The 13,111-nt window shown below is 35.0% G+C and overlaps 1 protein-coding gene across 1 annotated transcript; it reads left to right on the forward strand.

The window, feature by feature from the left end:
- Window positions 1–3,523: 3,523 nt before the first annotated feature.
- On the forward strand, window positions 3,524–6,944 carry LOC133788752 (uncharacterized). Its single transcript, XM_062226345.1, has 3 exons — window positions 3,524–4,428; window positions 5,130–5,293; window positions 5,433–6,944. Exons 1-3 carry the CDS (start codon window positions 3,819–3,821, stop codon window positions 6,501–6,503), a joined length of 1,845 nt encoding a protein of 614 aa, XP_062082329.1. The 5' UTR covers window positions 3,524–3,818; the 3' UTR covers window positions 6,504–6,944.
- Window positions 6,945–13,111: the final 6,167 nt, after the last annotated feature.

Consider the following 13,111-nt stretch of genomic DNA (forward strand, 5'->3'; position numbering starts at 1 on the left):
TTATGACTTGGTTAGCAAGTCTTGCATCTTTATAATCACACAGTGTAACGGTCTTGGCTACCCAGGGCATTACATGGTTGGTCGACCTTTCCTTTGCCCTTACCTGCACCATAGAGCACTCGTGAGTCGAAGCCCAGCAAGAAAACTCAACATATAACATATCACATATCAATCCAACAGTATACAACAAAATAGTCAACAGACTAAACACATAGTGGCCTACGCCGGCCTAGGCACTTTACCATGCCCTGGGTTTGCGGTCTTCACCGAGCGGGTGGATATAACACCCTTGGGGGGTCTCACCCTAACGGTCTGCACTTAGCGTGCTTAACGCCGATCCTAGCCCTTGCCGTCTCCGGCCTTCGACGTTCTCGGCCTTCGCTGTTCCCAGCATTCGCCGTTCATTTATAGTCATGCATAACATAGCATAATAAATCATAAACACTCATATAAACACAAATTACAAAATGATCGGGCCATGCCCTACTCTATGGGCACCAACAATTTTCTTACCTTTGGTCCAAGCACGAGTTAAATATAAACGACCCTCGAGCACGATCCTGTCCCAAGTCCTAGCGGTAACCTAGTCACAACCATAAATAATAACTTCATTAGGATTCAATCCTCGAAATCGAACTCCGGGACCAATCCCGTGCTCTCAAGACTTCCAATCCCACCCAACGGGGTGGTGGAACCATCCCTAAGCCCCTAAGTCCTTCCCTAGCTCTAAAAATGAAACTTGCTGAAATTAACATAGCGCTGGGGCGCTACAGCAAGTCAGAGAGCCCCAAACCCTCCCCTGCATAGCGCAGGGGCACCCAAAACCAGCGCTGGGGCGCTACTTTGCAAACTCATAAGCACACTATTTTTTTTCCACCATTTCTCCGGACCTAAGCTTGTCCAACCCATTCCCCAAGTGTACCCAAGTTCCAATTGGACCCAAAATTCCAAATAAACATCATAAACAACACATATGCATAAAAACAAACTCCAAATCACTCAATGATCTAAAATTTCTCAAAGCTGAAACTAAACCAGAAACTTTTCAAAAGCTTAAAGGAATCCTTACCTTTAGAGAGGAATTCAACCTAGACTGCCTCAAATGTCACTCCAAGCTTCCATTCTCATATTCCCAAGCTAGTGTTCCTCAAACTTCATCCCAAAAATCCAATTTTCAAAGATTAAACTAAAAACTCACAAGAACAAGTAAAAGACCTAAAAACAGAAAATGAAATTCTTAACTCTTCTTAGATTTTAAAATTTCTAAGACTTGGTAGATGTTAACCCACTCCCACAACTTGAATCTACTCCCAATTTCTCAAACCACCAAAATCCTCAAGCTTGTTCTTGGCTTTTCCTCTAGAGCTCTTGAGAAACTAAGTGAGTATGATGGAGAGTGATAAACGTGCAAGGCTTTCCTTCAGCCATGGGTTTTCTAGCTCTAAAGCCCAAAAGACCCTTCTACCCCTCCCCCTAACTTAGTTCTAGGCTAACCCTTAAGGGTATGTAGGTTATTTCACCCTTTTATCAGAAATGCCACCTTTTTACTATTATTTCAGTAACAACACTAACCTCAGGTTACTAATAGTTACCAAATACCAAATTTGTGACCCTCTACTAACACCGTGGGACAGGATCTCCCAATGCCGAAAACACCGCACATAGCTCAAAATCATACCCTCCATGGGTTCAATTTACAAAAATGCCCATGGTTACCAAGCATGGGGCATTAAACACAAATAAATTCACATACACATTATTTACATTTATGCCCTTAACAGGCCAAAATTAATAATATGTCCCTATTAACAAAAACAACGGACCTACATGCATATTTAATTCACCTAAACATGCATTTCTAATCATATAGTCATTTAATCCATGTAATAACATAACTAAATCAACTATTGCCCTCCCGACATGCTAATCAAGGCACTAAGCCTTATTAGCAAATTTGAGACGCTACACAACCTCTTTAGTTGCTTCACAAGCCGCTATGTATTCGACTTCCATGGTAGAATCTGTGATTCAGTTTTGTTTAATACTACGCCAAACCATAGCTCCTCCACCAAGTGTGAACACTTATCTAAAAGTCAATTTCCGACTATCTCTGTCTGATTGAAAATCAAAATCAATGTATCCAGTGGGGTTCAGGTCACCACCTAAATATACAAGCATGTATTCTCTAGTTTTCCTAAGATAATTGAGAATATTATTTACTGCAACCCAATGATTCAATCCAGGATTGGATTGATAACGAATAACTATCCCTACTACATAACAAATGTTAGGTCTTGTACACACAACATGGTGTACATTAGACTGCCTGCTGTAGAAGCGTAGGGATACTGTCTCATATCCTCTTCTTCTTTAGGTGTCTTAGGACACTGCTATTTAGAAAAGACAATTCAATGGCATGTTGGCATAACCCCTTTCTCGGAATTTCGCATACTGAATCGCTCCAGTACCTTATCTATAGCTCGAGACAAAGCCAAAACATTGTTCTGCCGATCCCGAAGGATTTGGATGCCCAAAACGTAGTTTGCATCTCCCAAATCTTTCATTTGGAATTGCTCAACTAGTCATTTCTTTACTTTTGTCAATGTTCCTACGTCATTCCAACCAGTAGAATGTCATCAACATACAGAACCAGGAACACCACAATACCATCTTTGATTTGTTTATAGACACAAGGTTCGTCAACATTTTGTTCACAACCATATGTTTTGATTGTGTCATCAAATCTCAAATTCCAAGATCTAGAAGCTTGTTTGAGTCCATAAATGGACCTAAGATGCTTGCAAACCTTTTGCTCTTGACCTTTTATTTCGAACCCTTCTGGTTGAGACATAAAAATTGTCTCGTCAATATAGCCATTCAGAAATGTTGTCTTAACGTCTATTTGTTATATCTCATAATCCATGCAAGTAGCTATGGACAAGAGTATGCAAATAGATTTAAGCAAGGCCACAGGAGAAAAATATTTCTTCATAATCGACCCCTTCTTGGAGAGTATTGCCCTTGGCTACAAGCTTAGCTTTGAGAACCACGTAAAATTTCCTTTGTTTTTATTTTACGGTTTACAAAAGTCTAAATTTTTTTTTCTTTTCAGATTTCTTAATTTACTGTTGGTGAAAAACCATGTCAACAATGTTAGTTTTAATTAACTACTTTAATAATTTAATATTAATATTAAATGGAGAATTAAAAAGAATATTTAAGATTTAATATATTTTTTAATCTAATTTAAGGTTTTTTTAAGCAAAAATTATTTATTATTTTACAAATAATTTGTTTGAGAAAAATATTAAAATAAGAAATTACATAAATATAAATTATTTTATTTTATATAAAAAAAAAACATTTTTTCCCTTAAATTTTATCAAAAAACTATACAAGAGAAAAAGAGTTATAAAGATAATATTTTTTCTATATATTTTTTATTTGATGGGTAGAATAATTAGGATTATAATTATCCAATACCGAAAATAGGGAAGGAGCACCCATATTTTCCTTTCCCTCACGTTCTTCATAGCTTTTTTTATTCTTTATTTCAAGGACAAATACAGCTTGAGTCATACAAAGTAAAGTTGGGAGACTCTGCTGATAAACCCAAAAAATATTCTTACAGTAAAAAATTGTCTTGACACGAGACCGGGGTTTCAATGTCCAACTGCTGATTTAGCTCAGTTTGAGTGGAAAAATGCAGAAGAGATCTACTGATTCACAAAAAAACTTCATTCACTTTCTTGATCTCCATTCGGATCTGGACGATTCTGAATCGTTCTTGAAATCATAGCTCACGAATCGAACCAACAATGGCGGGTCCCAAGATGCATTTGCTGCCTCTCCTCCTCCTTTCCATTGCTGCTCTCTTCTTCTACTCCTACTACCACTCTACTCTTCATGCCTTCACCCCTACTCCTAACTCTAATCCTAGTTTTCCCCTTCAAAGCTCCCAGACCCCTCGCCGGGACTTCACTTTCATCGTCAAGGTTCTCGCCTACAACCGCCTCGACTCGCTGGCCCGCTGCCTCCGCTCCCTGGCCGCCGCTGACTATCTCTCCGATCGGGTACACCTCCACGTCTACATCGATCACTTCGCATTCGTCAATGGCACCACCGATGTGGATCGTATGTTGGAGAATTCGCATCGGATTTTGGAGTTTGCTGATGGGTTCAATTGGAAATTTGGGGAGAAGCTCATCCATTATCGGACCCAGAATGCCGGGCTTCAAGCCCAGTGGCTGGAGGCCTGGTGGCCTGAGTCCGATGACGAATTCGCCTTCGTTGTGGAGGATGACTTAGAGGTATCGCCGCTTTATTACAAGTTTCTTAGGAGTTTGATTGTGAATTATTACTATGGTGATCCAGATTTTCGTCCGTACATCTATGGAGCTTCACTACAGAGACCAAGGTTTGTTCCAGGTACCATTTTGGTTTTAGTTTTCTTAAAATTAAGTCGTGAACAGCCATAAAAACTGGTAGAGCCAATGTTTGGGTTATCATAGTTGCTATATACTTTGTTTGAGAGGTATTGTGCGATTAAACTTTGTGTAGAATCTTGCAAACTACATAGCAATAATATAATTACTTCACTATAATTTCCATGACAAGTAATAATGTGTTCCTAGTAAAATTGTTTGTTTGCAAAATTGATTGATTGTCTAACAGCTATAATGTAATTTCTTCACTATGAAAGGAATTTGAATGTCTTACATGGGCTTGTTCGTTTCTCTTTTATTACTTCCACCAAGCAATAGGAATGTCTGCCGTCTTATTCTAGTTAATCTAGAATTACCTGGCTTTCGAATTTCGCCTAAATGAATATATTAAGTTTCAGTTGAAATTCCATTAAAATGAAAATTGTCAAGGATTTATGCTTGCAAATAATTTTCTCTGTCCACTCTCATGTAAGAAGAGCAACTTGCCCTTTTACTAGGCTTGTGCTGTGCTTTTTCGTAAAGAATTATTACAGTCAAGAAAATGTGGTGTTTTCTATGATTCCTACCTTTCCTATTCTATTATATATATATATATATTATATGTAAATATATGTACACATGTACATATTTATATAATTTCATGACCAAATTCTGGCTTTTTTTGTTTAATTTTTTATATTACAGGTAAACATGGAAACAAAATACAATTGGATAATGGAACCAGAATTTTTTTATACCAATTGGTAGGCACTTGGGGTCAGCTCCTCTTTCCAAAACCTTGGAAAGAGTTCAGACTGTGGTATGACAAACACAAGGCCAAGGGCATAAAGCCATTTCTTGATGGAATGGTAGTTTATCTTTTCTTTTCTTTTTTTCCTTTTTTGGTTAGGTTTCTATTTGCTTAAATTACTTATTTGTTGACAACCTTTCGTTTTTTGTTTTTGAAATCTGTTTATAATGTGATTACGATATGGAATTCATATGCAGGTAACAAATGGTTGGTATAAAAAGATGGGGGAGAGAATATGGACTCCTTGGTTCATTAAATTTATTCATTCTCGTGGCTATTATAATTTTTACACTAACTTCTTACATGACAGAGCACTGAGTGTCTCTCACAGAGATGCAGGTGTCAACTATGGTAAAACTGCTGGGCCTGATTCCAGTTTGTTGGATGAAAACTCTCTTGATTTCAACCTTTTGGAAATGCAGCCATTAAAATACCTGAAGTGGTATGATTTCTGTTTCAGAGAAGTACTTCCTGAAAGAATTGTTAGGAATTTTGATGAACTTGGGCCTGTTCTTCACTCAGTGCAAAAACAGGAAACTGCAATTCTTGTGAGCCTATACGGAGCATCAGAGATGGTCACAAGGAACCTGGTTTGCAACTTTGAGAAGTTAAATATTTGGAACTTCATTTTCATTGGCCCCGAGTCAGATTTCCTGCTTGACCTTGCACGAAGAGGACATCCTGTGATCATCGGAGACCATTTCTTGAGGAGTGTAACAACTTTCAAAATGCCAGATTCCCATTCAGATATGATGAGCTCCATATTGGTGAAGGCCTATGTGATAATGAAGAACATAGAATTAGGATACAATTCTTTGGTCATTGAGGGGAACATGCTTCTACTTAAAGGTTATCCTTATTTCGATCTTGATAATACCTATGACTTCTATATTGGGAAGATCTCAGGACTTTTCTTCATTAGAAGCTCAACTTCTACTCGAAAAATTTGGGTTGACAAGTTTATCTTAGATGTTGCAATGATGTTGAAGTCTCTGTTGAGTAAACAAGAGAGCACAAGTTTTGCAGGTCTAATAGAAAAATTATTGGAACAAAAGAGTAAGAAGATTAAGAGAGTTGATGAGACAAACATTGGTGTTGATATTTCTTCCAATAATGATAACCACTTTTCTTTAGGCGTTGAAAAAAAAATTGTTGACTGGTCTGCCGATATGGATTTAGATTTAGTTAAGAAACGGCTTGACAATTTCGGTGCATGGATGATATTCGACGACTTTTCGTGCAAGGCTGTTGTGTGTCACCAGTCATAATAGCATCTGCTGGCGATTACTAGAATTTTTATGTGTTCCATAGTTTTTTTGCACTGCCTTTTATTTTTGCAGGCAAAATCATTTTTTTTGTCTTAGTCACAGATTGATGCCATTAATTTTGTTGTGTAGGCTGTAATAGTTCGATCGAGATATAGATATAAAGAGTTGTATTGGAACAGAATAGATAGTGAAACTGAAAGGCCACCACTATGGGGCCCCGCATATTCTAGACAAATTATATGTGGTTGATTGATATTTAGTTAGATTCTTTGTTTAGTTTTCAAAGAAAATAAGTCCTAGCACTGTACATTCAAGTATGACCGATTATTCCTTAAAGAACGCCAACACTACACTCTGGTTGTAAGGAACCAAAAAAGGCAATGAACAAGCATCCATTGGCATGCGAAGGTAATCATAGTGAAAGTTTTCAAAGTCGTTAAATGTGTTGTATTTATATTCTTTGAATTGTACTATTTATTTTTCCCTCCCTACTTTGCCTGTCCTTGGGCGAATAATATTGGTTGGAAGAAGCCAAAGCCATTTTGTCCATTCCTCATTCTGATTCAAATAGAAAAGATCTTCTAGTTTGGCATCATGATAAATCAAGTCATTATTCAGTTCGGAGTGGCTACTGGCAATCCGTTCGATTTTAGGGCCTGGGTCAAGTTGAGTCATCTCATGGCACCTCAAAATGGTGGGAAAGGCTTTGGTCTCTTTGCATTCCCCCTAAGATCAAAATCTTCATCTGGAAAGCTTCGCATAATTGGCTTCCAACATAGAGGAACCTGCACTACTGTGGTATGGATGTGGATGAAACTTGTCCCAACTGTTCAAGAGGCCCAGAGACAAGTTTTCATGCTATATGGGGTTGTTCGGGGCTAGCTTCAGTGCGTTACTATGTCTATTCTAATATTAGCCTTCTTCCTTTTCGGCATATGGATATCTATGAATTCATGATGGAACTTTCTGAGTCCCTCTGCAATTCTGATTTGGAATGAATGCCCACTGTGTTGTGGAGACTTTGGTTTTGCAGAAACAAGTTTGTAAATGAAGGGATCCTGTTAAAGGATGAAATGTTGTCTCATTGGACTACTGAGTACATCACTTGTTATCAAAGTGTAAACCAACCCACTAAAGATCATGACCACCCCAATCAAGCATCCTCAAGCAGAGAGATACAGTGGTGGATGGCTCCTCCATCTCACCCTCTGAAGGTAAATACTGATGATGTCATCTCTCCTCATATCAATAGAGTTTGTTTGGGCATGATACTTAGGAACCACCAAAATAATTCCATTGCCTTAGCCATATGACCTTGCTTGGCTACCTTCTCCCCTGTTATTGCCGAAGCTTTGGGTATGTTAAAGAGCCTGAATCTATGTAAAATGTTGGGTTTCTTACAAATAATAATGGAATTAGATTGTCTTCAAGTGATGATATGAACCTCACCAACAATTGTGATGAAACTCGATAACAATGAAGGTTTGGAACCCCAAGATCGTGTAGATAAGATTTGTTGAGCCTTGACCCGTCACCTAATTAGATGAAAACCAAGACTACAAAGGATAGAAAACGCCACACCAGGAAACCTAAGAATATCTCAAGGATCAACGCGATAAGTTTGGTTGTTTGAACGCCACAAGATTAACTTGATAAGTTCAAGAGTTCTTTCAAGAACGAAGAGGAACACACCTCACAATAATAATAATATTTCTCCAAAAAATAATGTCTTACAATGTTCATAACCCTTATATATACTTGGAACAATCCTCCAAGAATAAGAAAAGTCATAATTCAGCCTTAAAAGCAACACAAACATAAAAATAATAACTCCCCACGTTTTTAGGCATTTTGGACTTCAAAAGGCAGCCAAAAATAACTTAAATGACTAAATTCAATGCATTAACATAATCAGCCAAGACCATTGGCCCTTATTTAATATCATTGAAACTCATCAAATTCATGCCCTTTAATGACTAAACCATGCTGAATACGTTTTTGGATGTTAATTAGCCTCTTCACTTGCTTTGATGACATGGACTTTGATTATTATTTGAGTCCATCTTGGTTTTTTTAGAATCAACCCAATTCTCTTGGATTAGCCCATTTAGTGCTTCCTTGAAACGCTTGGCTCTAAGTCTTGTAATTGGGCCACTAGGAAGTGACAAAGGGTCTAGTGTAAATCCAGCTCCATTCCCACGTGTATAATCAGCATGTCCAGCTCCTTGGTTTGCATCAAGTGATTCGTGCAATCAAAAATAAAACCAGTGATCAATCTTACCTTGGTTCCATTATTAGGGATATCATTGACATTTGTAATGATTTTATTGTTGTATCATTCAAATATTGTCCTATAGTCGCTAATAGTGTCGGTCATTCCTTAGCTAAGTTAGCACTATCTAAGGATGAACATATGTTATGGTTGTCAGGACACCCTTATTGTATTGACTCTGGTATTCAGGGTGATGATCTTTATCAATGATATTTCATTGGTATTCTTTTTCCCTTTTGAGCTTTTTCTCAATGGGTTTTTCTCTTGAGGGTTTTAACGAGGCCAAATAACTTTAAAAAAAAAAAAAATTGGTTGGTACCGAGAGAATTTTAACGGAATAGGCTTAGGAATTGAATTGTGATTCATAAAGTAAATTTTTTTCAACGTTTGGTTTAATAGAATTACTATTCATTTAAAAAAAATTGAATCAACTTTTATAATTAAATCACCCTTATTTAAGCACAATTTTTTGTATTTTTTTTAAAATGGAAAAATATTAATTAAAATTATAAATTCATATAAATTAATTTTAAAAATAAAAAAGTATTTAAATAATTGTAGTGGCAAAAATGGTATTAGAAGCCCACAACCCAAAGAATACATTTTATGTCAAATAAGTCACAATCTACAAGCTTGGTGAAATGGCTCAAGACTAAATTTACCTAGGTTCGTAAGCCCAAACCGTATAGATATCCAAGCACATTTTGTAAAGTCCAACCTACTTAAAGGACAAAGTCAATAAGTAATTTGAAACTTTTTCCAAGCAGTTCACTCTACACAAGGGACTCGGTCTACACTCTCCCAACTGCAAAATAGAGAAAATATCAGAAGACGTGGCACTCGACACGTCGTTTGACCAAATCTTACGAAGAAAGGGTTGTTCACTCTCCCAAAAGAGACTCCTATTTGAGGGAGAGATCCTTCTCAGGGGAGGATCACCTGACTATGCACTAAACTCTCTTAATTCTCTCTGTTCTTACTCTTTGAGCATTCTCTTTTCAATCAATCAATCTTCAGCCTCCCGACTACGACACTAGCTAAGTATTTTACTCTTATTTCCAATCTACTTATTCCGAACTACTTTATTGACTTGACCGTCGGAGTCTCTTTGGCTGGCACCACTCCATTGTCCCAAAGACTTTATGGTCTTTTTCCCTTTTGTTGTCGGTGCCCACCTTAGATCAATTCAATTGTAGATTCGTGCGTCCATAGTAACTTTTAAAAAAATTGATTTAAACTAATATTTATCGTTTTTAGAGTTGATTAACTAAATATACCCGCAAACAATATTTAATTAATTTATACCCAGTTTTATAATGATATTTCCTAGACTACCCTTACTCAAATACACCTAATTAGCTCATCTCAATGTAAGTTATGAGTTCTCCCTCTCCCGTCGACTTCCATTCTATCTATTCTTCCCACCACCAGCTTCACCACCATCTCCACTACACCAGCACCTCTATCATTGCCACTGTCATTGTTCCTTCGCTAATGGGCCTCTGTTCCTCTGTCGTTGCCACCTTGTTATTTGTTTGGTGAGTTCTTCATTCTTTTGAGACTGAATTTCTCTCTTCCTCCCTCCTCAATTTTTTTTTTCAAGTGTGTTTGTTAGGTTCATACATATAAATGAACATACATGTGTGTATAAAAATTTAGTGTAGTATGAAATTGAATATGCCATATTATACCTAATTTGAAATGTCTTCTAGTGTTTGTTAAAATGACTCATAAAAACTCTGAAGATGTTATTGCAAAACTCATGCATTCTTTAACCATTGTTTGGTGTATGGTTTTATTTCTGGTTAATGGATCGGTGGACTCCTTGTTTAAGGAGTTGTGTGTTAAAAAAATGATGCTGCAGATACTTAAGATTTAAACAGTATTTGGTTCGTGAAAGAAGAATAGAAGAGAAAAATAAATGGGATAACATTAATTAATTCTTTCACCATGAACAACTCCATTTCTCTTTTAAACATATAATTTTTTTTGTTATGATTTTTTGCATTTTTTGCATATTATCAATTTTTTAGTTGTTGTAGAGGTGATGATAAAGCAATATTAGACAAATAGTTTACATTTTTATATTTTTCTTGCATTCTTTTGGTCTCCATTCTATAGAGAAAAGACTTTGAGTGTCATGAATTCTCTTAAAGTGTTCTTGAAAATCTATAAGAGAGCAAGTGTGGAAATGAAGAGCTTACAAACTGGACATTGGTTTATGAGTTGTTTCCTTAAGATTTGGGGTACTAAGTTGCTTCCTTAAGATTAAGGGTACTGAGTTGCTTCCTTAAGCTTTTCCTTAAGAGAAGAGCTTCCAATCTTATGTTGAAGTTACTGCTGACAAGGCAAGAATTAAAGGGAAGAACATTTCTTGTAATGGAGTTACTATTGACAAGACAGGTACCAAGCTTTTGGGAGCTATCAAGCTTGGCTAATTGGTTTATCATTTGTTTGTTGTAACTGTCAAATTTATTACTTGTAGTTATAAGATTTAACATGTGAATCCAACACTATTTGACTTCTTTATATATAGGTAGTAGTCCTATATATGTGTTTCAAGTGTTTGTTAAAATGTTATCCACGACTAATACAAATGTAAACTGCAAGTTATAAAATGTAAAACACTGGGTTGTGATTGTCTTTTAAAGCATTATGATAACTTTTGCATGTAAATAATCTAGTTTTTAGTCCCTATTATAAGGGAAAACAATTATACAAAACAATAATTTTGCTTTTTGAAGTTATTAAGTATGAATTTTTTTTAATTGTAGAAGAGTAGCTAAAGTATTCAACAATGAATGGTCCTTCCTTTTTAAAAGAAGTTGTGTTTTGTTATAACATTCAATTTAAATTGATTCATTGTGATTTGATCAGAAAGTTGGTTTAGATTTTGAACATTATGCTATATAGTTTAAAGAGACTTGGTTTATATTTTAAGGCTAGTGGTTTAAATTTTAAGCCATTTAAGCCTAGTAGTTTAAATTTTAAACTTAATGGTTTAAATTTTAAGCCATTTAAGTCTAACAATTTAAATTTTAAGCCTAGTGTTATAAATTTTAAGACTAGTAGTTTAAATTTTAAGCTTAGTGGAATAAATTTTAAGCTTAATAGTTTCAATTTTAAGCCATTTAAGCCTAGTAGTTTAAATTTTAAACATAGTGTTTTAAATTATAAGTCATTTAAGCCTAGTAGTTTAAATTTTAAGTCTAGTTGTTAAAATTTTAAATTTCAATTCTTGTGGTTTAAATTTTAAGCGTAGTTTAAAATTTAAGCCATTTGGTTTGAATTTTAAGCCATTTGATTTAAAATTATAAAGATTTTGTATTAGATTCACTCATTACATTATATAGATTAAAAGAGAGTATGTTTATGATTTAAGCCAAAAGGATTAAAACTTAAACCTTGTGAATTAAATTTTGATGTCATTTAAGTTTAGTGGTTCATATTTTAAGTCATTTAATGCTTGCGATATAAATTTTAAGGCAAGTGGTTTAAATTTTAAGTCTCGTGGTTTAAATTTAAGGCTTAGTAGTTTAAATTTAAAACTTAGTGGTTTAAAGAGGCTTGGATTATAATTAAAGCTTAATGGATAAAAATTTATAAATTGTGGTTTAAATTTGATGTCATTTAGCCTTGTGGTTCAAAATTTGATGCCATTTAGCCTTGTGGTTCAAAATTTGATACCATTTAGCCTTGTGGTTCAAAATTTGATGCCATTTGGTTAAGATTATAAAGATTTTGGATTAGACTCACACATTACATTATATAGATTAAAGAGAGTATGTTTATGATTTAAGTCTAAAGGATTAAAACTTAAACCTTGTGGATTGAACTTTGATGCCATTTAAGTTTAGCGGTTCATAGTTTAAGCCATTTAAGGCTTGCGATTTAAATTTTAAGGCAATTGGTTTAAATTTTAAGCCTTGTGGTTTAAATTTAAAGCTTAGTGGTTTAAATTTAAAACATTATGGTTTAAATGGTCTTGATTTATAATTAAAGCTTAATGGATAAACATTTATAAATTGTGGTTTAAATTTGATGCCATTTAGTGTTGTGGTTCAAAATTTGATGCCATTTGGTTTAAAATTATAAAGATTTTGAATTAGATTTACACATTACATTATATAGATTAAAGAGAGCATGTTTATGATTTAAGCCTAACTTTTAAATAGTCATTGTTTAGACTTTAAAGAATTGTGTTTTAAATTTTAATCCTTCAAGATTACATTTTACAGTATCATGGTTTAAATTTCGATAGCGTTACTTATTATTGTAATCATACACTTCATAAAACAAATTAAAAAATACAATATATATATATAAAAAGATTTCA

The sequence above is a fragment of the Humulus lupulus genome, chromosome 7 (genome assembly GCF_963169125.1).
Source record: "Humulus lupulus chromosome 7, drHumLupu1.1, whole genome shotgun sequence".
Classification (NCBI taxonomy): Eukaryota; Viridiplantae; Streptophyta; class Magnoliopsida; order Rosales; family Cannabaceae; genus Humulus; species Humulus lupulus.

What these genes read in the sequence shown, in the direction of transcription:
- LOC133788752 (XM_062226345.1), top strand. Translation starts at nt 3,819, where the DNA reads ATGGCGGGTCCCAAGATGCATTTGCTGCCTCTCCTCCTCCTTTCCATT. An exon ending in GAGACCAAGGTTTGTTCCAG is followed by an intron (nt 4,429 to 5,129) that starts GTACCATTTTGG and finishes TTTATATTACAG; the next exon opens with GTAAACATGGAAACAAAATA. An exon ending in AGCCATTTCTTGATGGAATG is followed by an intron (nt 5,294 to 5,432) that starts GTAGTTTATCTT and finishes ATTCATATGCAG; the next exon opens with GTAACAAATGGTTGGTATAA.